Source organism: Typopeltis vanoorti, chromosome 3 (genome assembly GCF_054136105.1).
Source record: "Typopeltis vanoorti isolate ZY-2024b chromosome 3, IOZ_Tvanoo_1.0, whole genome shotgun sequence".
In the NCBI taxonomy this organism is placed as follows: Eukaryota; Metazoa; Arthropoda; class Arachnida; order Uropygi; family Thelyphonidae; genus Typopeltis; species Typopeltis vanoorti.
Window position 1 is genome coordinate 146595350 of NC_143551.1, and position 26483 is coordinate 146621832.

A 26483-nucleotide genomic window follows, 5' to 3' on the forward strand; every position below is an offset into this window, starting at 1 on the left:
ACCAATCCCAAGAGCTGATGGGCCAACAGTAAGACACATCAGTCTTTGCACCATCCTTGTGTAATGGGATTACTATACATTCTTTCCACTGCTGTGGAATCTTCCTTATGCTGATTCAAGTTATAAAGTCAAGTGAAAGCAACAGCCAGTTCTGCTTATGCCAAACACTCTTTTAGCATCTGTACTCATATCAAATCAGTTCCTATCGCTGTAATATTCAGTCTGTGCAACAGCTCTAGTACCTCCTCCTCATACATCTGACTTCCTTCCTCCAGTGTAGAGATAGCGTTGAGCTCAATTTTAACAATAGCTTTAAGCAAAATGGACATTCATTAGCTGAATGATCCTATATCTGCCACCTGCATACCATTCAGATGGGCAAGTTATTCTTTCACATTCATTCTTTATCAACATAATGACAGAATTCTTTTGGGTTGTCTTTAGTTTTCATAGCCAGTTTCTTTTCACACTCATACTTGGTTTTCTGCACAATAGTTGTAATACTTCTGGCCTACACCTATTTTCATAACTGACATCATCCTTATGCACATGGTATTCCTTTCACATCATCTTTTTCTTAAAATTCCTTTGCTTAATAACTGGTAATTAATTTACGGAATTGACAACGCATATAAAGTAAATTAATTAAAGATAACTTTAATGAATCACTTCTATATTTCGGCAATGTCACATTGCCATCTTCGGGAACATAAAGATATGGTATGTGCACTGAGGAACTAACAAAGCAAATGAGGAAGAAAATAAGAACTAATTTTGTTCCTAAAGTCCTAATGGTGCCCTCTTGCGGGCTAATTTGGTAGTCTTGGCAGTTGGGCTGAAGTTCTCAAAATGAAAGTCTCCCAAATTTGGGGCAGTTTCATGCACCCAAATTTGTTGAGGTTAGGAAAGTTTTTTAGAGCTGCTGAAGATTCTTTGAATAGTCTTTCGTATTTAAACTTGCTGCGATGGATTATTTTTGTCTTCTTCCAACGAATTTTATGGTGGGTATCTAAGGCATGGTCTGCCAGCCCAGAGCGGCTGTACTGGTGAAACCGGATGTAGTCTTGGTGTTCTGAAATCCTGATATTTGTTGTTCTGCCTGTTTGGCCAAAGTAAGATAATTTGCAGCTGCAAGGGACCTGGTATACACCAGGTAGGCCTAGGGGAAGTGGTTGGTCTTTGGTAGAGCAGATAAGGGATGCCAACTTTTTATATGGTCTGTAACAGGAAGTAAGGTCATATTTTTTTTTGAGGATATTAGTTATTTTTTCAGAGGTGCCCTGGATGTAGGGGATAGTGATAGACTTGGTGTAGTCTTTATTGTGGAGGGGGGGGTTGTGGTTTACAGGTTTTAGTATTTTTTGGATTTTTTTGGGGTTGTAGCCATTGGCTAAGAAAGTGTTGAGGATGTGGTTTAGTTCCATAGTCAGGGCCTTGTCATCTGAGCAGATTAATTTTGCCCTGTTATATAGTGTTTTTATCACCTCATATTGTTGTGAGGGGGGGGGGAATTGCTGGTGAATGTATCTGCCAGTGTGGGTGGGTTTTCTGTAAACAGAGAAAACCAAAGATCCATCAAGCTGGCGGGTGATTAAAGTGTCTAGGAAGGGGAGGGTGTTGTTTTCCTCTTTTTCTAAGGTGAACTGGACTCTGGGATGTTGGTTGTTTAAGTGTGTTAGGAAGGAGTGCATCTGAGCCATGTGGCCAAATAGCAAACACATCATCCACATAACGAAGCCAAATAGTGGGTTTTTGTGGGGCGGAGTTTAAGGCTTTCTCTTCAAATGTCTCCATAAAGAAATTGGCCAAGGGTGGGGAAAGTGGTGAACCCATGGCTGTCCCCTCTATCTGTTTGTAGAACTTTCCTTGCCAAACGAAATAGCCTGAGTTCATTGTGAACTGAAATAGGGCTGAGATATCGGGAGGAAACTTGGCTTGGATGAGCTCAAAGGTTTCTTTGAGTGGGACATTAGTGAATAGGGAGGAGATGTCAAAACTGACCATTATGTCAGTGTGTTGGAGTGTGAGGTTTTCTATACTGGCTTTAAAGTGGGCCGAATTTTTTATGTGTGATGGTGTGTTGCCAGTGTAGTGTGTGAGCGTTTTGGCTAAATGTTTGGCTAATTTATATGTGGGGGAATCAATGCCATCCACTATGGGACGTAATGGTACATTTTGTTTATGTATTTTTGGGAGGCCATATAATCGGGGGGGGGGGGGTCTAGAGTTATAAGGTTTAAGTTTGTTGGTGACTTCCACAGGCCAAGAAGTGACTTTCTTAAGGAGTCTGTGGATAGTTCTAATCTGAGAGTTGGTCGGATTATATTCAATGGGGAGGTAAGTAGTACGGTCTCGTATTAAAGAATTTAGCTTACCTTTGTAGTCTTTTTGATTGAATACCACAGTGGCACTTCCCTTATCAGCTTTGGTGATTACTATTTTTTTGTTGTTTTTTAATTCTTGTAGGGCTGTATATTCGTTTTTGGATAAGTTGGATTTTGGAGGTTTGGCTTTAGTGAGAACACCGACTACATCCAGTCTCACGTTGTTGGCGATGTGGTTAGGCAGGTTGCGAATTCCACGCTCTATTTGGATCATGATTTCTTCAGCAGGTATCCTTTTAGGAGCTAGGGCGAAATTGTGACCACGTGAAAGTGCGGTGAGTGCTTCAGGCTTTAAAACTGCCGACGAGAGGTTGACCACTGTGTTAAGTGGTGGCTGGGGTATAGAAGTAGAAGTCTTTGTCAGGTTTTCGTATTTTTTCACGTGCCGACTATGTATTTTTTCGAATTCCTTTCTTGCCGATGTGCATGAGATGTCATGAAGTATCGACCATAGATCAAGGCCGAGTGTGTTAGACTACACATCCTTTTCACTCCCACTCTGTTTATTATGTTCTATGGGGAATCCTGAGGGGAAGGAAAATGTGGGGGAAATTTCTCTTGCCAAACAAAAACAAACTGAATTAAATTTTAAAAAAAATTATTTATTTTGAATTATAAGACAAATTAAAAAAAAATTAGAATCAACTTTGAAACAACATATTAACTTAGTGCTAAATATTATCAATTGATTGATTAAATATTGCTACTCCTGCTGGTGAAAGTTGTACTTTGCATTTATTCATGGTGTCTAGGAATAACCTGTATGCTGTACTTGATTTATTTTGTTGTTGCACAACATTGCGAAACATTTTCTAGTCCCAAATGTAGGAAAGGAAGAAATTTAACAGTGCAAAGTGTTCAAAAAAGTGGATGAATGTTATTCCTATTTAATTTTACTAAGAGAAATAGAGTATATAGAACTGTAAATAAAAGTTGTTGTTTTTCTAAAAAAAAGCTACATGTTTCATCAGTTGGATTTAATTAGCAATTATATATATAAAAAAAAAATTGGATCATGTCAACTTTGGTATAAAAGATAGCAAAGTTGGCATGACTGCATAATAGCAAAAAATTTTGTTCTAAAATAGAACAAAATCTTCACTAAAATCCTCAATGACAACCACCAACTTGTACTGTCTAGTAATTTTAATGAAAATGATAAAACAATATATTTTGCCAGATGATACCTTCAATTAATTATGAAAATTCAAATATTATCAGTCATTTGTTTTTTCAATAAATTGGTTTCACAATGAATTGTCATTTGTTATTTGGTGATTTTTTTTGAACAACTGCCTTCTTTGAAAAAAATTCAAGGAACTATTAGTAAAGAACCTCACAGTATCAATATTTAAGAATGTATAAAGCCAGGTTATTCTTAAGACAGTATGGTCACTTAAACAGAATGAGAAAGAAAAGATTAGCAAAATAAATTAAGAAAAAAATGACAGGAAAATGATCATCCACAGGATGACCAAGATAAATGTGTGGATGAAGATGCAGTTAGGAGAGCTTTAGAAGATCAAAATGAAGAGCCAATGAAATAAGCTTCCTTCATAGCCTGCAACACTTATAAAAACCATCATAAAAAGGCTAACTTCAAGTTAGCCTTTTAAGCACTAAATGTAGACCCTCACCACTTCTCCATCAAAACTGTTGGGCACAAATTTTGCCCATTTGTGCTATTTCCTCTTTCTCACCCTAACAGCAGCATTTTATCATCACCTGAAGAGTCCTGGTTTCATTATTCTTTTCCAACTCCTTCACAGATGACCACAGTAGATTACCTTCTCCTTTGGCTGTAACACTGCATTGTACGTCTTCTGTGATCTTTTGCCAGAAAGATATCAGAAGAATCTTGAAAATCTAGCTACCAAAAAGGCAGCTGGTCCAAATCCTGCATATTGTGCTGAAAAGATGTGCTCTGTATTCTTTATCATCTATATAATAAACTGTGCTCAGCAGACATCCACCCTCATAGCATGGTAGTAAGCCTATATACAACCAATTCCCAAAAAAGGTGATAAATGTTTACCACAAAGCTAATGACCTAGTGCTCTCACATCACTTTGGTCCAAAGTAATGGAGAAAGTTATCAACAGTCAACTTCTTCAACATTTAGAAAACAGCCATCTAATAATTAGTGACCACAGGTATAGATTTTACTAATCTAGATCTGCAATGAGTTCATTTGCACTACATTACCCAACTCTGGACTCATGCAATGGAAATGTCTGGAGAAACCTGTGCTGTTGCACTTGATATCTCCAAGGCTTTTTGATAGAATCTGGTATCTGGCTTCTCAACAAATTACCAACATATAGACTGCCTTTATTGTTCTGAAATTGGATTGGTAGTTTTCTCTCAGATCAATCTCTATGCATAATGGTGGATAGTGTTCTCTCTTCAGATTTTCTTGTTAATGCAGTGCCGCAGTGCTCTCATTTCATCTGATATATAAATAACCTGCTCCCATTAACTGCAAACCCTATTCATAGTTTTGCTGATGATAGCATTCTCCACTCAACCTACTCATAAAACAAATTACAGGTGCAACCATCTCAAGTTTCAAATCTGCAATAAGTGCTTTGAACACTGATCTCTGCAGTATCTTTGATTAGGGTGGAAACAACCTACTCGCCTCTCTGGCTGAATCAATCAGGGTTTTCTTCAAGCTTTGGATCTTGTTCTCAAACTCTTTCATTTTTTCTTCAATAATCTTTGTGTATTTTAGTCTACAGTTCACATCTGAGAGATGCTCAACTTTAATTTGCTTTAAAACTTTCTTAAATGTTATTCTTTTCAATATGAAATTCAATTTTATCCTGCTCAAGACTAAATAGTGATCACTTCCAATTTCAAATCTTCTGTACATTCTGGTGTCCTGCACAAGGGAGAAAACATCACTATCAATAATAACATAGTCAATGAGACTTTTCTTATTTCTTGCTTCTTCTCTCCATGTGAATTTGTGCACATTTTTATGTTGGAACGTTGTGTTAATAATAACCAGTCCATGTCCTGAGCAGAACTCCAACAAATATTTGCCATTATTATTAGCTTTGCTATGGCAAAGTGAGTAGTGAGGCCAGCTATGACATATGCTATAGAAACTGTGGCCCTGAGGAAAAATAACATTAGCAGGATGGAAGTAGCAGAGATGAGAATGCTTAGGTGGATGTGCGGTGTGACCAGAAAGGATCATCTGAGAAATGACTATGTCAGGGAAACAGTGAAAGTTACGAACTTAGGAGCGAAAATACAGGAGGCAAGGTTGAGATGGTTTGGTCATGTGATGAGGAGGGAGGACGAATATGTGGGAAGAAGGGTCATGCAGATGGATGTGCAAGGAAGGCGGAAGCGTGGGCGGCCAAAGAAGAGATGGAGGGAGCTGGTAGAAGAGGACTTGAAGATGAAGAACTTGGATGTGGTGACAGCCCAAGACAGGAAGGTGTGGAGGAGACTCATAAGAAACAGTGACCCCACTTAAGTGGGAGAAGCTGCAGAAGAAGAAGAAGAAGAATTAGCTTTGCTCTTTTCTCCAAATTTTCCCAAAATATTTTTGTATGTCTGACAATCATTTCATACTCTGCTATTTAGATCCCCAACAAGGACCAACTTTTCCATTTTCATTGTGTCAGATGCTTTCTCTAAATCCTCAAAACATTCCTCCACTTCTACCTTAGTAGAACCTTCTGTGGGACCATAGGCACAAATAAGTCTCATTATCCAGTTCCCCATTCTCATATTTGCCCACATCACTCTACTTGAGACTGCCTGCTATTCAAGATTAGCCTCGTATTTAGTGTTGAATGCAATGGCTACTCCTTTTCCTTGATTGTCACTGCCTGAATATAACATTTTGTATTTATTGCTCAGAAAGATCTCACCAGTTTTTATCTTTTTTGTTTCAGTCACCCTTATTATGTCAATCTGGTACTTACCTAATTCCTCAGCTAGCTCCATTTCTTTGCCATTCAGGCTTCTTACGTTGATAGTACCAATCTTTAACTGTAGTGATGTTGAGTTGGGGTGTTTTTTTCAGATTTGTTCCAGTAGCTGACTTTTTCGCTGTTCCCTCTGGTTCCCTGGTGAAAATAACGGGGGACATTGTTTAAGCAAGCGACATCCCAGCCAGCATGAAATTTTGTCATGTTGTACATCATTTTGTAATTTGGTTTAAGCCAATAAGAATTACAATTTGGTCAGCTAAATCTCAAATTGCCAGCCCATCCTCGTTTGTTCAGTATCCAGGCACATACCCAACAGAGTGCACCATGAGAGGGTGAGGATTGGACATTAGGTCAGAAGCCCTGGTTGGTTCTCTGCATTCCGTTAAAGGCTATACGGAGGTCTCCTCTCAGTTATACAGCTTTGACCCTTAAGCACCCCATGGCAAGATCGCTAATCTCAAATTTACAGGCTATAGATTTGAATTCCATGTGACATCAAGTGTGAATCTTTAGGTGATAAACATTGCTGCCAGATGAGAGTTTAGTCTGCTTACTGAAGGCCTGAAAATAAAACATGTTTAGGCCCTTGAGTGGCGAGTGGGATTCCCAGATTAGCTAACCCATAGCCTATCAATGATACTATCTATAAGTTAAAGCATACCAGCCTTTTGAATGAATTAACTTCTGAGAAACAAAGGAAGGATAATTTACTAATGAAATCACGAAATTTTTCAATAAATAACTAGTACACGAGGTAACAAGCTCCAGTCCTGATAATGAAGTTTCTATACTAATATGTTTTAACATCATCATCAAATTCCTGACATGTATCCTCAAGGGGTGTATAGGATATGACAGTACTACATGAAAAAATTACATCATTACTAACTTCCTATCTACAATTTTCCTCCAAATCAGTCTGTTACTTGTCAAGACTCCAACATTATCAGATCTTATATTTCTATCATCTAAGGCACTTTGTACCGTATCAATCCACCTATATTTTGGTCTTCCTGTGGGTCGTTTTGCTGCCAACCTGGCAGAGAACTTTTGTTTTGCTAATCTTTCTTTGCCCATTTTGTTTAAGTGACCATACCACCTGAGATTAGCTCTGCTAACACATTCCTGGATGCTGACAATGTCTAGTTCTTTCCTAATATCCTCATTTTTAATATGATATTGCCATTGATGCCATCTGTTCACGCCTCTAATCTTTCTCATGACTTTCAATATCTGCGGTCTTTAGTCTTTGGTCAAGTGTTTTACTTCTGAACCAGCTCTCGGATCTATAAGTTAAAACTGGTTTGAATGCTGGCTTGTATACAGCAAATTTAACGTTCCGACTAATTTCTCTCTTATTCCATATGAATTTATTCAATTGACTTCCTACCATACCAGCTTTGTTGATTCTGTTGTCTATTTCTATATTTAATTTACCATCTTCAGTAAAAATCGTGCCTTAGTAGCTGAAATGTTTTACTTGTTCCAGGTTCTCCATTCACAACACAGTTCACATTTTCAATGATTCTAACTATTTTCATTGTCTTTGTCTTTTTATTGCTAATCTTCATGCCATATCTATTACAACAGCTATTCAATTTAGTCAGAGAATCTTGCAGACCTGTAGCGGATTTATTTAGAAGTATAACATCATCCGCATAAAGCAAAGAGCTGACATTAACATCTCCAATTCTGATATCATGTTTAATACCACTTTCCTTCATAATGTGATCCATATAGATAATGAATAACAGACGGGATAATGTACATCCTTGTCTCACACCAGATTTAACATTAAACCATCTTCTATACTTCCTTCGATTCTACCTGCTGACTTGCAACTCAAATAAAGACTAAGATACAGATCTTTGTTATATTCCCATGTTTTCTCAACTATTTGTCGTAAAGTGAAGATCTGATCCTGACAGCCTCTATTTGGCCTGAATCCAGCTTGTTCTTCACCAAGCTATTCTTCTCAACTGTTTCTCAAGTATACTGACATAAATCTTGCGAGGAACACTCAGTAGGGAAATACCTCTGTAATTCTCACATGCAGTTTTATATGTTTTAACTTTTTCCCTAAATTGATATATGCAAGTCATTTTCACAAGCATAACACACTCTCTGTAAATATTCACATATCTGCATCTAATAATTGTTGGTTTATTCAACATCTTCAAATATTCAAATTATTCTTTATCATCAAATAGTTCACAATAGATTTTCAGAATTTTTGAAGAGCTATTATTTTTAACATATATTCATGACTGACTTACCTGATGGAATCTGGAAACAGGATAGAGTAATTTGACATCAAGTGTGCGATTATACTGAGCTAATGACATATTCCTGTAATAACTGATGAGCTCTACAACAGAACTGAATTTAAAAGGTTCAGAGAAACCAAACTTTCCATTTCTGTGGCAAATTTTTATTAGTTTGTTGCTTCCCCCTTTCCTGAAAATTCAAACATACTTTTGTAAGGATAAATATGAAATTAGACAATTTACTAAACCATCTCCTTACATAAATCTTACACATAACAAGATGCAAACACATACAACTACACCTCACTTTCAAAGCAACTACATAAATTAAGTTTTGCAACTACTTAGCAGACAAAATGTTTTATATATAATCTCTCATTTCACTATGCCTAATTAAAAGTGACTGCAATTCGGATTGTTTATATAAGGAATACATGTGAGGGCTTGAGAAAATCGAATTTCAGAAAGATCTCTACAGAGAAAAAAATTTGCACCCAAAGTAATTTGATTTCTATAAGTGATGTGACAACTGCTGAAAATGTAAATATCAGCAGCTCTGGCTCAGGAAAAATTTCAGTTAGAGAAAGCAAAATTCAAGCCAAACAGATCTATGAAGTAATTTTAAAGAACACATACAAATCTCTCTCTGAACAATATTAGCAAATTATGTATGATGCAGCAATCTCAAAAAAGGAGAGTAACCAGTGGTAAGCTCAGGGTTCTATTCTTGGGCCCATGCTGTTTAACTTGTAATAACTGATGAGCTCTACAACAGAACTGAATTTAAAAGGTTCAGAGAAACCAAACTTTCCATTTCTGTGGCAAATTTTTATTAGTTTGTTGCTTCCCCCTTTCCTGAAAATTAAAAAAAAAAAAAATCTTGTAAGGATAAATATGAAACTAGACAATTTACTAAACTATCTCCTTATATAAATCTCACACATAAGAAGATGCAATCACACCTCACTTTCAAAGCAACTACATAAATGAAGTTTTGCAACTACTTAGCAGACAAAATGTTTTATATATAATCTATCATTTCACTATGCCTAATTATTTGTAAATGATATTTCATGTGGATTGACTGGGATCTTCAGTTGTTAGCTGATACTTATTTTCTATGTTCTTACCAAAGCTTTCCATGACTTGTTTAGCTAGTTTAACACAGAGTTTTGCTTTCTTAAATTCCACCCCACTCCCCCCTGTATTCTCTCAGAAAACATGCTGACTTATTTGCCAGTAACTTTCAATATGCTTTCTTCTTTTTCTATCCTTGCTGACAGCTTCACTATATGTTACTCTGGCTGAATCAATCAATGTTTTCTTCAAGGTCTGCCACCAAAGTTTAGTTCTTATTTCAGACTATTTAATTTTTTTTCTTGAATAATATTTGTACATTCAAATCTGCAGTTCACTTCTGAAAGCTGTTCAACATTGATAATTTGTTTTAAAATTTTCTTGCACCATTTTCTTTTCAATATGATATTCAATATTCTCCTATGCAAAACTAAATGGTGATAATTTCCAATCGGAAAATCTTCTGTATATACTCTGGTATCTTAAACCATGTGTGAAGATATCACTACCAGCAATGAAAGAGTCAATAAAAAAAATTCTTACTGCACATCTTTAGGTTGGAACATGGTGTTAGTAAGAACTGTCTTGAAAACAGAAATTCCGTCAGTACTCACCATTATTATTAGCTTTGCTCTTTCCAAATTTTCCCAAAACATTTCAACATGCCTAGTAACATTTTTCACTCTGCTATTTAGATTTCTATCAAGGATCAACATTTTCTTTGCATCGACTGCCTTCTCTAATGTCTCAAAAAATTCTTCCACTTCTATAATAGAACATTCTATGGGAACATAAGCACAAATAAGTCTTTGTTCAGTTTCCTGATTGTGATATTTTGCCTATATCATTCTACCTGATATTGCCAGCTCAAGATTATCCTCATACTTAATTTTGAATACTACAGCTACTCTTTTCTTTGATCATTATTGTCTGAATATAACATCTTGTATGTGTTGTTGTGGCAATAACAATCAGGGAAAAGAGGAAGTAGCCATAGTGTTCGACACTAAATATGAGGATAATCTTGAATGGCAGGCAATATCAAGTAGAATGATGTGGGCAAATATCACAATGAGGAACTGCACAATGAGATTTATTTGAGCATATGGTCCCATGAGGAAGGTTCTACAAAGGAAGAAATGGAGGAATTTTTTGAGGCATTAGAGAAGGCAGTCGGCAGAATGAAAAGGAAAAGTTGGTCCTTATTGGAGATCTACACAGCAGAGTAGGAAATGATTACCAGACAACTTTGGGAAAATTTGGAGAAAAGTGCAAAGCTTATAATAATGGTAAGTACTTACTGGATTTTTGTTCAGGACATGGACTACTTATTATTAACACCATGTTCCAACATAAAAATATGCAGACATTCACATGGAGAGAAGATGCAAGGAAAAAAAATGAAAGGGCTTGAAAACAAGAACCAAACCTTGGACTCTCACAGTGGCAAACTCTAAAGAAGACACTGACTGCTTCAGCTAGGGAGGTATGTGATGAAGTTGTCTGCAAGGATAGAAAAATAAGAACCCCCATGGTAGGCACAAGAAGTTAAAGAAGCATTCCTGGAAAAGAAGAAAAAATACCAAAATGTCCAGCAAATAAGTCAGCAATGTGCTAAAAGAATACAGAGAAAAATTTAAGAGAGTAACCTGTGTAAAAGTAGCTAAACAAAAAGTCACGGCAAGACTGGTAAGAACATAGAAAATAAATATCAGGGAAGCAACAAAATATTTTGGAGGCCAATTGAAAAAGCTTAGAAATGGAGAAAAGAGTGTTGTAAAAGGAATCAGAGATGATAAAGGTGACATGAAAACTGAAGTTAGATGATATTCTAGATGTCTGGAGTAATTTCTCTGGAAGAATGCTAAATGAAACAAGCAGTGTCGGCATGAAGATAGAAAACTCCCAACAGGAATGCAGTCAGGAATACTTGAAGTAGAAAAAGTCATCAGAAACCTGAAATGTGGGAAGGCAATTGGAGTACATGAAATTCTGCCAGAAATGCTCAAATATGCAGGTATAAAAGTTTTATAGTGGCTACATTGCATAATTCAAAAGGCCTGTCAGAGGGGTGAATTACAGATGATTGGAGCAGACTTCTCATAGTACTTCCCTACTTAGTGCTGGTAAGATTTATGCAAATATACTTGAGAAATGACTAAGAAAAATATAGAAGGGAAGCTTGGTGAAGAACAAGCTAGATTCAAGCCAACAGAGGTTGTCAGGATCAGAATTTCATTTTAAGACAAATTGTTGAGAAATCTTAGGAATATAACAAGGATTTGTATTTAAGTTTTGTTGATCTGGAAAAGGCATATGACAAGGTGCCAAGAGGAAAGCTCTTCAAAACTACTATATGGTGTAAATGGGACATTACAGTATATAGTGTCTATTTAAGCTGTAAGTCAGCCAGTCAGACTTGAAGGAGGTACAGGAAGATGGTTTGAGGTAAAATGAGATGGGCAACAAAGGTGCACATTTCCATTGTTATCTATGTGGATCACATTATGAAGGAAATTGGCATTACCATATTTTTTGCCTTATAAGACATGCTTTTTTGCACCTAAAACTTATCTGAAAATTAGGATGCATCCTATAAGCTAAATGCATCTTATACACCAATGTGTTTTTTATGTATGCGCAGTTACGGTGCATCATCACTTGTTGGTAATGCGTGATCAGTTTGAATAGTTGCATGGTCATGCATTTAAATTAGGAACCAATACATTATTATACTTAATTTTTTCTTATAACCCATAGATTCTATGAAGCACAGACATAGCTATAAGATTGTGTTTAAGCGTAGTGTGATGAGTATGCAAAAAAGAAATGGCAAAAGGGCAGCAAAGCAACACTTTGGGCCTCTGCATACAGAAAAAATAGTACGAACTTGGAGGAAACAAGAGCAGCAATTAATAGAAGCAAATTCTAAAAAACACAATCTTTGCAGAAAACCGGCAAAAAAGCCAGAAATTGAAAATGAATTAAACACTTGGATAATTGATCAAAGAAGATCGTGTTGCTGCATATCTACAAAAATGATTAATCAATGAGCAAAATTATTGGCAACAGAAAGAAATAACATTGATTTTCCAGGGTTGCCATCATGGTGCTTTAGATTTACAAAGAGAAATGATTTGTACATTATTATATGTTAGATTTTTTAATGATTTGATGATTTTTAAGAAGAATTGTTTTTTTTATCTAATAAATGGATAATACATGTATTAAAATTTGCATAATTTGTGCATCTTATACTATGAAAAAATTTTTTTCCTCCTCAAAAAATTCAACATGAAAAATGTGAGGAGTCCAATATAGCAGTACATTTCATAAGGCAAAAAATATGGTAAATCTGATATAAAAATTGGAGATGTTAATTAAATCTTAACTCTTTACTTTATGCAGATGATGTTATACTTCTGAATAAATCCAGTACAAGTCTGCAAGATTCCTTAAGTAAACTGAATAATTGTTGTAATAAATTTGGTATGAAAATCAGAAAATAGGTAGAAACATTGAAAACCTCAACTATATCCTGAATGGTGAACCTATAGAACAAGCAAAACATTTCAGTTATTTAGGCACAATTTTTAGTGATGATGGTAAATTAAATATGGAAATAGACAACAGAATTAGTAAAGCTGGTATGGTAGGAGGTCAGTTGAATAAATTTATATGGAATAAGAAAGAAGTTAGTCAAAACACTAAATTAGCCGTATACAAGATTGTATTCAAACCAATTTTAATTTATGGATCTGAGAGCTGCGTTAGAAATAACACAATTGATTAAAGACCTCTGATATGAGAGTTCTGAGAAAGATTAGTGGAATGAACAGATGGTATCAATGGCAGTATCACATTAAAAATGAGGATATTAGAAAACTTGCCATTGTTAGCATTCAAGAATGTGTTAGCAGAGCTAATCTCAGAAGTGTGGTCAATTAAACAAAATGGGAGAGGAAAGATTAGCAAAACCAGTGTTCTTTGCCAGGGAAAAGACCCAGAGGAAGACCAAGATGTACATGGATTTATACAGTAAAAACCACCTTGATAGATAACAGATTAATTTGGAGGAAAATTATTGATCGGATGTTAATAATGGTGTAACTTTTTCATGTAGTACTATCGCAATTATCCTGTATCTCCCCCCCCGAGAGTACATATCAGGAATTTGCTGATATATGTGCTGCTCAGAAAAATCTCGCCTGTTTATCTTTTTTGTTTCAGTGACACTCATGATGACAATCTGACACTTATCCAATTCATCTGCTAGTTTCATTTCTTTCCCATCCCATTACCAATCCTGAAGTCTGCAGATGTTGAGTTGGGATTTGTTTCAGTATCTGGCTCTTTGCTATTCACCCTGATTTCCTGACAAACACAATGGCAGCCTTCTTTAACTGAGCAACTCCCAGCTGGCATGAAATTCCATCTTGTTTTACCATCATTTTATTTTGGTCAGCCAAATCCCAACCAATTCTCGTTCATTCAGTATCCAGTAGATACCTACCAATATGGTATGTCATAAAAAGGTGAGGATTCAACATTATGTTAGAAGTCATGGTTGGTTCTCTGCATTCCTTAAAAGCCTATGTGCAGGTCTCTTCCTAATTATCCAACTCTGACTCTAAGTATGCCATAAATGAAATATACATTAAAATAACATGGGGAAAGGGGGGGAGGGGGATTGAGACCCTTAAGTAACCCTCTCTATATTACCTCTATATTCTGTAACAGATTATAGAATGAAATTAAATGGGCAAAGGGAGTGTTCTTCCATACTGAATTTGCATACTATGGCAATGATCCAAGAAAGTAATGGAAATGCTTTCATTTGTTTCAGAAAGATGCATAAACAGAAAATATTCACTAATTACACTTATTTGAAAAGTGCATAAAAGAAATGCACTCATTCTTTATAACAGCAACATGTAAGTGATAGATTATCAAATGGATGATTCATAAAACTTTAACAGCTGGCTGGCTGTAAAGGAAAATTAAAATTTATTTTCCAGAATTTCTAAGAAGAATTTGAACACAATTAATTAGGAAGACTAAACAGTAATAAAGTTGTAGCATATATATATATATATATATATATATATAAAGACTAACTAAAGAATGATATACTTTTATTAAACATCACCCAAATTTCTCTTCATATCATAAACAAATAAGTGTCAAATGGTGAAAAAAAAGGACAATTATATATATATATATATAGCCATCCTTAAAAAAAGCTAATATCAATAATTAATTACACAAACTATGAACCAAATCTATTTTGCCAGTTTTCTTAAAAATTCATGAACTTGCAATGAAAGGGAAGTAGTATTAATTTTCAGCACTGATTTCTCAAAAAATATAATCCTAAACAAGCTTGCTAAAATTTTCTGATGGTTATTCATAAGTGCATAAACAACAGTTAAAATTCTGTATGTCTTTCCTCCTTATGTCTCAGAAAGAACTGAGATGTACAGAAGGAATTTGACACTGTCAACCATATCACCTTAAGAAAACTACATACAATAGGAATTAGGGGGTAAGTTTAACTTGTAGTTTCAATTTCATTTAGAAAATAGGCAGAGAGCAGTTCGAATTAACAGCACCTCGAGCGAATTCCTTAAGAATTCCATAATACAGAAGCAGTTCCGGAACATATCTTATTTCTGATTTGCATAAACAAATAAATTTGAAAGAAAATCTAATCAGCTATAGTTTTCCTATCGAGTGACATGCCAAGCTTAAAAGCATAACAAGCAAACTGATTTATTAAGCTTGCACAGATGGTTCAGCAAAAACAAACAAAATTAAAATGAACATTCAGATAACTAAATTTATCCTATTTGAAGGATACAGAAACAGACTTGCCAATTAAATACAATTATATTTCCTGTTACCCCAGAAGTGACTACAATTGTGATACCATTCAGAGGCTTTACACACCTACTTGTATCAAGGTAGGTGTGAACCACAATCAGAAATGGAAAACCCATATCTAGCTAGGGACAAACTAAGGTAAACATAATATTTACCGTGCATCTCCTAAATTTTTATAGACACATTATAATTCTACCATAGAATTCTTCTTTTCTCTTCTTAATCTCTAAACACCTGGCACTATATCCTCAGGCAAGATGGCTACTTTTCAAAATGACTCAAAAAAAAAAAAAAAAAAAAAAAAAACCCAACTGTTTAAATTGCCAAGGAATCTTAAAACAACCAAATTCAGCCATAAGGAAAAACATATAACAAACCCGGTTTGGAAAATTCCAAATATTGCAAAATGGTTGAGTGAAGTAACCCATAGTGGATTGTAGCAACAAAGGACTCCCTCCAACCCTTCATTATTGTGAATTATGAATTGCTCAGAGAAACTACAGCAATCTCAAACAAATAATTTTGGTTGATATTAACTGAATAATGAAACTTGTAAAGATGTCTGCAAAGGATGTAACTTCTATCATTTTTGTCTAATTGAAGAGAAATTTTTATGGGAGTTTAAAATAAAGAAATTACATTCCAAATTTAGTCAAAATCAACTGAATAATGTGACCTACACAGGTGTGCCTATGGAAAAGCTTCTTCCCCATTTCAGTCAAAATTAAACTTATCAGGGACCTTCAGCAATATGCTAGATTTAATGAAAACTGGTGGATGATGCAAACTGTAAAAGAGAAAGAGGAGAAAAGTGCATTTCAGTGTTTTTTACTATAGTGTAGTCTTCTTTCATTAAGTGGATTTAATGCATAAAATTTGGCTAGTTGTGTCCAGTTTTATTTGACAGAGGCCAAACAAAATTGAATCAATAACAAAATTAGAATTAATTGCAACTGGTCAAATTTTGGTAGTAATGATACATTACTTCTCTTGATTATTGACAGTGAGTTTTAAAAAATGGCATTCCTATAATGGGATTGATGTAGGGACTTTTCATTAGTATGTAATCATCAACATCATCAAATTCCTGTCATGTACCCTCAAGGGGTATACAGAATATGATAGTACTACATGAAAAATTTACATCATTACTAACTTCCTATCTACAATTTTTTTTCAAATCTGTTACCTGTCAAGACTCCAACATTATCAGATCTTATATTTCTACCTTCAAAGGACTTTTTAATGTATCAATCATGAGGAACACCTATATCTTGGTGTTCCTCTGGATCTTTTTCCTACCAACCTAACAAAGAACACTTGTTTTGCTAATCTTTCCTCTCCCATTCTGTTTAAGTGACCATGTCACCTGAGATTAGCTTTGCTAGCACAGTCCTGAATGCTAACAATGTCAAGTTCTTATTTAATACCCTCGCTTATAATATGATATTGCCATTGATGACATCTGTTGATGCCCCTAAACTTTCTCAGAACTCTCATAACAGTGGTCTCTAGTCTTTAATCGAGGTGTTTTATTTCTAACCCAGCTCTCAGATGCATAAGTTAAAATTGGTTTGAACACTGTCTTGTACAGAGCTAATTTAGTGTTTTGACTAATTTCTCTCTCTTATTCCATATAAATTTATTCAGTTGACTTCCTACCATACTGGTTTTGTTGATTCTGTTATCTATTTCATATTTAATTTATTACACCATCTTCACTAAAAATCATGCCTAAGTAGCTGAAATGTTTTACTTGTTCTATAGGTTCTCCATTCACAATGCAGTTGACATTTTCAAAGCTTTTACCTATTTTCATTGTCTGTGTCTTGTTATTACTGACCTTCATACCATATCTTTTACAACAGTTATTCAATTTAGTCAGGGAATCTTGCAGACTTGTAGCAGATTTATTTACAAGTATAACATTGTCCACATAAAGCAAAGAGCTGAGATTATCAGGTTTAATACCACTTTCCTTCATAATGTGACCCATATAGATAATTATATATTCTGTTATTCCTTATAATGAATAACAGAGGGGATAATGTACATCCTTGTCTGACACCAGATTTTACATGAAACCATATTCCTGTACTTCCTTCAATTCTAACCGCTTACTTACAACTCAAATAAAGACTAAGTATCGCTTGATATAATGTCCCATTGACACGAAATAGCTTAGCATTTTTGAATAGCTTTTCTCTTGGCACCCTGTCATATCTCTTTTCCAGATCTACACAACTTAAATACAGATCTTTGTTATATTCCCATGATTTCTCAACTATTTGTCATAAAGTGAAAATCTGATCCTGACAACCTCTATTTGGTTTGAATCCAGCTTATTCTTCACCAAGCTTTTCTTCCACAATCCTTCTCGACTGTTTCTCAAGTATATGTATAAATTTTACCAGGAACACTCAGTAGAGAAATATCTCTATAATTTTCACATTCAGTTTTATTTCCCTTTTTATATATGTGTACAATGAGAGTTCTACTCCAATCATCTGGAATTTGTCCCTCTGTCCAGGCCTTCTAAACTATGCAGAAGGCCTGGCTTTGTTGATTCTGTTTTCTATTTCATATTTAATTTACCATCTTCACTTATAAAAGTCTTTTTTGAGCATTTCTGGTCAAATATCATCTACTCTTGCTGCCTTTCCACATTTCAGGCCTTTGATGACTTTTTCTACTTCAAGTATCGATATGTATTCCTGATTGCATGCATCAGTGTTTATTACTACTCTGCCCTCACTGATTGCTTCATCTAGCAATTTTTCGAAGTAGTTACTCCACACTTAAAGGATATCTTTTTCTCCAGTATCCTTTAAGTATGGAGTAATTACTCCATACTTAATATCCTTTAAGTATGGAGTAATTCCTCTAAAAAGATATCCTTTAAGTATGGAGTAAACTCTAATTCCTTTTCCTCCATTTCTGAGCTTCTTCAATAACCTACAGAATATCTTGCCACCTTCTGGATATTTATTTTCTATTTTCTATGTTTTCTATGTTGTGGTTTAACTTTCACTATTGCACTGCAAAGATTTTTATACTACCTTTTTGAGCATCCAATTATTCCCTCGGTTTGATTGAAAGTTGCCTAGAGTTTAGTTGGAGTAATGCAGTCTTATGCCAACATTATGAATGGACAGGTTACTGATATGCTATCCACGTAGCACTGATAATACAGAGTTGGCTATAGCCCTAGAGAATCCACGCTGGGACCATATCTGTTTGCTTTTGAACAGCAGTGGTAGTAGGCCACATATGATCACAGCACTATACATATCAGTATTTCATTCAAAAACAGTCCCAATGCTTATTTTAGCAAAGCATATATATATATATATATATATATATATCTTTCAAACACTAATTAAATCTAGGTTATAGCCAGTTCAAATGTTATTAAGACACAGAGGTTTTACATAACACGCTACAGGTACAATTTAACTTTCTTGCCATGCAGTCCACAGAGTCAATAACAATCAAACTTGCAAAAGGAGATTATCTGTAATGAAATAGTCACATTTAAGATATGCTTAAACTTACCTGAGAGTAAGAGTATATTCTCCTGATCCTTTATTAGAGGCATCTCTTACTAAAAAGGTACCATCAGGTGTATCTTTGAGTTTTTCATTTACTTCCTCCCTGCAATAAATGAAAAAATTATATAGAAAATATTTTTCAAGAATACTAAATGTCAGAAGTATTTCTTTAAAATCTAGTTTAATCAATTCATTCTTAGTGAATTCTAATATAAAGCAGAATAAACTATACAAAATGTGCAATTTCTCTCTCTTCTTTCTTTCAATTCCACACCACATTCATGGAGGTTGGTAATCAATAACACATTTAGTATTGTAGGCTATGAATTACACAATCAAGAAATCTTGCTGTAAAGATCAATTCAACTTTTCCATGGCATTTCAAACCTCAAAGTATTTATCTATCACCTAAAGATTTATAAACATTTATGCTAGTCATGGATTTGACTGCATGACCAGCTGGTTGGAGAGCAGAGACAGTATTCACTTGGCCAACCAGGCTGGCAATGAGTATTTAGAAATATTTATAATACATGTAGCTGGAAATGCAATTTGGAACCAACCACAGATTATAGGTTATTAATGTACACTCTCTAGAGTACTTACAAAGAATATTTTGTTTAGACTCAAGCAAAAATTAAATCTATGGTTTCAGATGCGCACTGCTAGTTCAAATGCTATGCACCACTCTAAAAATATGTACAAGAATTATCAAAGAAGAATTAGAATCAAGACTAAATTATAATGATGAACAATAAGGATTCCATAAGGGAAGATCATGTACTGATGCTATATTTGTTATAAAGCAAATAACAGAGAAGCAATAGAATTTAACAAATCAATATTTATGTGTTTCATTGACAGAATCAGATTACAGGATGTCCTAAAAGTACTAACATTAAGAAAGATACCACTGCAAATCATTAAAATGATCAAAGATATATACGCAAAAAATGGATGTGTAAATATCAGAACACAAATACACAAAAAAAATCCCTATAATGAAAGGGATCTGACAAGGTGATTCTTTAAGTCCATGTTTACTTAAATATAATCCTGGATGAAATAATAAAAGAATTTAAGAAACAGAAATTAAATGGAATAAAAATTAAAAAATTTTTTTATTTTGTTGGATATACAGATGATATAGCATTACTGCAGAAAATGATCTCCAACACGATTATTCAATTATGCAAATATCAACAGAAAAAACCAATGGTAACTGCAAAAGAACTGATCAGATTTAAATTAGAACTAAATGGGAAAAATACTGGAACAAGTAATGAAATTTAAATACCTGGGAATAACTGTGAATAGTTAAAATAAATAAACAAAAATGATATTAAAGCAACTGATATAACCAAAGAAAGAACATATCTTAAAACCCATTAACCCCATGTTTCATCAAACTGTAATAAATTGTTCTTTTTCTTTCAAGATATATAAGAAGACATGTCAGAGGTTTTGAAGAAATTTGAAGATACAAGGTGCAGGACATCATCAAGTTTTTCATGCTCCAAGAAAAGTCTGCAACTGAGATTCACCAAACTTTGTGTGAGACTTTAGGGGACTGTGCCTGAGCATATACAACAGTTGCCAGATGGGTGACCAAATTGAAAACTGGGCATCCTGAGACAACAGATGCTGTCAGGTCAGGAAGACCTTCCACAGTGATCACACAAAAAAACATCGATGCAGTGCATGCCATGATCCTTCTTGATGATAGATGAATACCAGCCAGAAACATTGTAAAGACTCTGGGGATATCCAGGGAACATGGGGGGGTCATTATCCATCAACATCTGGATTTGCAGATGCTCTCAGCAAAGTGGGTCACCAAATGTTTGAATGCCAACCAAAAGAGCATGTGCTCTCATCTTAAGGGATTTTGGATTATTTTGAAAAATCAGGTGCAAATTTTTTGGCTCGTATTGTGACTGATGATGAAACATGGCTTCATCACTATGAACCAGAGACCAAACAACAGTCAATGGAGTGTGGAGTGGAGACACAAAGGTTCTCCATGGCCAAAGAAGTTCTGAACCCAAAAGTTAGCAGGGAAGGTTCTTGCCATTGTCTTTTGGGATATGGATGGTGTAATCCTTATCAAGTACCACAAAAAAAAGGTGAAATTATTACAGCAACAGTTTATTCAACAGCTCTGAAGGAATTGAAGAAGGTACTGAAGGAAAAATGACATGGGAAACTGAGCAGAGGTGTGTTGCTTTTGCAGGATAACGAGCCTGCTCACACTGCTCATGAAACCCAATACACAATGCACAATTTGGGCTTACAATGTCTGCCTCACCCACCCTATTGCCAGACCTGGCCCCATCTAACTATTTCCTATTCCCAAATTGAAAGAAATACTTGAAAGGAACAAAATTTACCACAGATGATGAAGCCATATCTGCAGCTGAGGACTGGCTTGTGCAACAAGGGAAAGACTTTTCTCTCAGAGGACTGCTAATGATGCAGCAGCATTGTAAGAAGCATATAATACTTCATGGGAAATATGTGGAATACTGTGTAAGGTACATGGTTTTACCTCAATTCCATCATGGTGATTATAACAACTTTTTAGCACATATACATCATGTGAAATTAAAGTATTATGAAAAATAGTTAACAAAATAAAATTTGATAGAGTAAAAAATGAAAAGATTTATGAAGAATGTTAACTATAACCAGTAAACAAAATGGATAAAAAAGTGAACAGTGGAATGGAATCAACACGTTAATAAAATGAACCCCAAAAAGATTAGTCAAACTAGCAAGGTAGTGGAAACTAAATATGAAAAGACCAGTTGGTAGACAATAAAAAAAAAAAGATGGACAGAATGCTTGCATTGAAGTATTAGAAATGCAACAAGCTGAAGTTTAAAGCAAGAAGAAGAAGGTTTCAATACACTGTACATCGATTACAGAGTTATTTATACAAACAAAATATTATTATTATTATTATTGCAGAGGCAGCTCCATGGGGTTCTAAGACTCCTCATGGGAGTCCCAAAATATCAACACATTAACAGACAAAGAACTCACAAATGATACAGGCAACCCATAAAATTCATTTACCACTCTCCAAGTGCAAAATCTAGTCCTCATGCTATCACACTCTTATTCAACTTTCAGGGAAGATGACCTCTTGTTCTTCACCCTCCAGCCAAGTGCTGAAATACTTCCTTTATGAAAATCTTTTAAGTAACTTAAATGTTTCTATCACATCTCCCCCTTTTTTGCAACCCACAAACCCTTAATCTATCCTCATAGGGAGCATTCCACAGACCACTCAACCATCTTTGTCACTTGCCTCTGGATCCTCTTCACCACTTCTCATCCCCAAGAAACCTAGGTGACCAGACCCGGACACAGTAATCCAGATGTGGTCATATCAAAGCTTTATAAAGAGAAATGGTAATTTATTTTTGCTTGTTAGTGTGTTCTTTAATAGCCAAGTAATCCTATAACCTCTTGTTCTTCACCCTCCAGCCAAGTGCTGAAATACTTCCTTTATGAAAATCTTTTAAGTAACTTAAATGTTTCTATCACATCTCCCCCTTTTTTGCAACCCACAAACCCTTAATCTATCCTCATAGGGAGCATTCCACAGACCACTCAACCATCTTTGTCACTTGCCTCTGGATCCTCTTCACCACTTCTCATCCCCAAGAAACCTAGGTGACCAGACCCGGACACAGTAATCCAGATGTGGTCATATCAAAGCTTTATAAAGAGAAATGGTAATTTATTTTTGCTTGTTAGTGTGTTCTTTAATAGCCAAGTAATCCTATGAGCTACCCTAGTGACTAGCAATATGTGCTCTAAGCTTCAACTTTCTATCTTCTACTACTCCACCATACCTTCCAAATCCCTAGTTCAATTTCCTGGAATATAGTCTCCTCAATGTGGTACAGCTTGTAATTTTTGTAGCCCAAAATGCATAGCTTTACACTATTCCACACTAAAATGACATCCATTATGTTTTACCCATACTGTCAAGCCTATTTAAATCATCCTGAAAGCTCTCTACATCACCTTCATTTCAACTGTTATTAAGACAGAGGTTTTACCCAACTTTGTATCATCAGCAAACAACTGAATTATTTACTATATCATCTATGTAGAAATTAAACAGCAGTAATCAAAGCACAGAACCCTGTGACACACCACTAGTCACCTGCCCTCTACTCCTCCATATGCTAAATTTTTGGTATCTGTCCACCCTTTCATTAATATTGCCAGTTTCATATCCACACAAAAGATTGGTGACCAGATAGCATGCTGCCAGCTAAATGGTTGGAGGATGACAGTGAAATACACTGTATTACTTGACTCTAACAAGTAAAATAGTTAAAATTAGTTAAATTGTAACAAAACAAACCTGCACATTTTAGTATTTTTATTTCTCATCTGTCAGATGACAGATTAAGTTTCCTATGAATAAATCTTCGCCATCTAGCTGTATCTTTGGCCATTTCTGTCATCTCTCTGAAGCACAAAAATTGTGACCTTTCTTTCAAAGACTGTAGCCAAGTTCTTTTTGGACTGCTCTTGATCATCTTCCTTCAATAATTCCATTCAAGACTAAATTTGGTAATCTCTGACATTCTCTGGAGGTGTCCAAACCATTTTAATTGTTATTTAAAATATATAGCTATGATATTAATGAAATAAAGAGCCAAAAAGCTTCACTTTTCGCTGATGTAAAAATTGTGTAAAATGTAAAAAAGGTGATGTAAAAATTATTTAAATTAAGGGGATATTTAATCTCACATTATTTCAAAGCCGAATAAGAAACTCTAAGATAGAAATCAAAGAGTTTCATGCCGAATATAGCAAGCTATAAAAGTTTGGCGAGTCCAAGCATAAGCAAACACCTGGGGTAGTACAATAGTGGGCAACTCGTAGTAAAGGTAGATAAAGCTAGGATCACTATTCTTAGTATTAACTCTAATGTAAATCTCATCCCCTAGGAGATGTATGTTGTTTTACATTAAGGGAGATAGGTCTACCCAGACCGGTTTCAACCTTTATTGAGGTTGAAACTGGTCTGGGTCTCATCAGTGAGTAGGTAGACCAATACATACCAAGATTCTAGTGATGATAGCTTTAATACTTTACAGTCCAAGTTGTTAAAGAGGTGCACAAATAAATTAATGAAATAAAGAGCCAAAAGGCTTCACTTCAGTGATGTAAAAATTATTTAAATTAAGGGGATATTTAATCCCACATTATTTCAAAGCCGAATAAGAAACTCTAAGATAGAAATCAAAGAGTTTCATGCCAAATATAGCAAGCTATAAAAGTTCGGCGAGTCCAAGTGTAAGCAAACACCTGGGGTAGTACAATACCAGGCAACTCGTAGTAAAGGTGGATAAAGCTAGGATCACTATTCTTAGTATTAACCCATGAGCATGAGATGGATGCATGAGACTGCCCCAAATTTGGGAAACATTTATCAGAAGAACTTCAGCCCAAAGGCCAAGAACTACCAATATAGCCTGCCAGGGGGCACCATCAGGACTTTAGGAAAATGGTAGCTTTCAGCTTTTGTTCTCATTTGCTGTTATGTAGTACTTGCGTGCACTTGTCTTTGTATTAAGTTCTCAAGAAGTTGGCAACGTGACGTTTGCCGAAATATCGGAAAGTATATATTAAAGTTTATTTAATTTATATTTCTAGTCTATGCTGTCAATTTCTTAATTATTAGTTATTATTTGATTTTCTGTTGATGTTTCTATGGTTTTTGAATATGTTTGGGGATTGTTGAGGGTTTGATGAACAAGAGGATGAAAAAATTATTCATCTCAGGAGGAGTTTGATTTTATCACCAGAGCTCTCTACCCACTACAGAGCCACTCACTGCTTGCCAGAGAATGGGCATCCATGCATCCGTGTAGTCCTGGCATTCCACTCTCAAGTGCAGAGCTATCCCAAGACACTATGCTGGTACCACAGCAAGCATTGGGCCCTGTCTCTAAACCATGAGGAAAGAGACTTACTGTAACACTTTTGACCCTTGAAGGCAAGCCCACTAGCTGACTGATCCTGGTAAGGTAATCCAGGGCCACCCATCTTGTCAAAGCACAGGCTAAAGTAGAGTAAGACTACAAGGTCCCCTTTTCTGATGCATGTGGGTCACAACACAGAGTAAATATGGTAGCAAAGCATTTGATCCCAGTGATGGTGGTGGTCTGGAAATAAGGCAGTAAAAAGTCAAAAAAGTAATAGCAAAGTTTCAGAAGCAGAGTAGTCTTCTGGCAAGTAGCTGCAAACCAGACAAAATAGTTTTTTTTTTAAATACAAAAAATACCTCTCCAACCAAGGTAGAGCATTATTAATCATTTTGTAATATTCCTACTTATTGGACATATTTAAAAAATGAGCCTAGGCAAGTAATTTTTTTTTTGCTTTGTGAGTAGAGTTTTGTATAATTTGTCAAGCCCTGATCATGAGGCTTCATAAAAAACCAATTAGTCATAATATCATTATTAAGATAAAGTGAAAATGAAATTATAGACAACTTCAGCTGGAAAGCACAGAAAGTCTGGTAATCTGGATTTGCTAGCACAGGAAGAGAAGACAATGGGGGATTTCATTTCCAAGTGAATTGTGATATTCTATCTTTAAATCCAAAATTGCTGTGGCATTGTTACAGGATTAGATTAAATAAATTGACTAGTCGTATTTCACTTAAAAACAAATTAATTATTAATTGCATTTCAAAATACTTAATATAAAAAAAGTATAAAAAATAAAATAGTATCTACCGTGTAATATCACCCCAGTACCATTCTGCTTCCTGTAAAGATTTAGGCCCATCATTAGGCCTGGAAAGAATAATGCCATCTGAGCTATCTATAGTACCTAAAACCTGGATCCCATTGTTGTTCATGCTACCTGGACTACCAATATTAACAAAATCTCCTGAGGGTTGAGAAACTCTTGATGGCCGCCGAGGAGGAATAGCTAAGGGTAGAAAAGAAGATTTCTGGATGTAAATTTTCCATTTAAGTTTTTTGAAATCTATAAAAAATGCACTGGATTCTACATAACACATGAAGGAAATAAAATTTTATTTCAATATTAAAGACAAAGACATTCTGAATCAACATCAATGAATAGTAATTCAACTTGAAGATTCTATGAAGTTTTATATTACATTTGTTAAATTTTACATGTAAAAAAATACACAATATTAATAACAGTGACTTACTTTTTTGCATGGATGGATGCATGCAAGAAAGTACACACATACATACATACATACATAAATTCACTTGGTCTGTAGCATGCATTTTTTTCCCCCCTCATTTTATGTAACAACAACAACAAAGACATCTGCTTTCTGAAGGCATGCACTTT

The 26483-nt window shown here is 35.1% G+C and overlaps 1 protein-coding gene across 1 annotated transcript in view; it reads right to left on the reverse strand.

Moving 5' to 3' along the window:
* The window catches only part of Pi3K21B (phosphatidylinositol 3-kinase regulatory subunit alpha), a 405502-nt gene that overhangs the window by 63034 nt on the left and 315985 nt on the right, over window positions 1–26483 (reverse strand). The window contains exons 16-18 of the mRNA XM_090416099.1: window positions 25889–26087; window positions 19120–19218; window positions 8614–8794 (exon numbers count right to left, since the gene is read on the reverse strand). Coding sequence (XP_090272225.1) covers window positions 8614–8794; window positions 19120–19218; window positions 25889–26087 — 479 coding nt within the window. The remainder of the gene's footprint in view (window positions 1–8613; window positions 8795–19119; window positions 19219–25888; window positions 26088–26483) is intronic.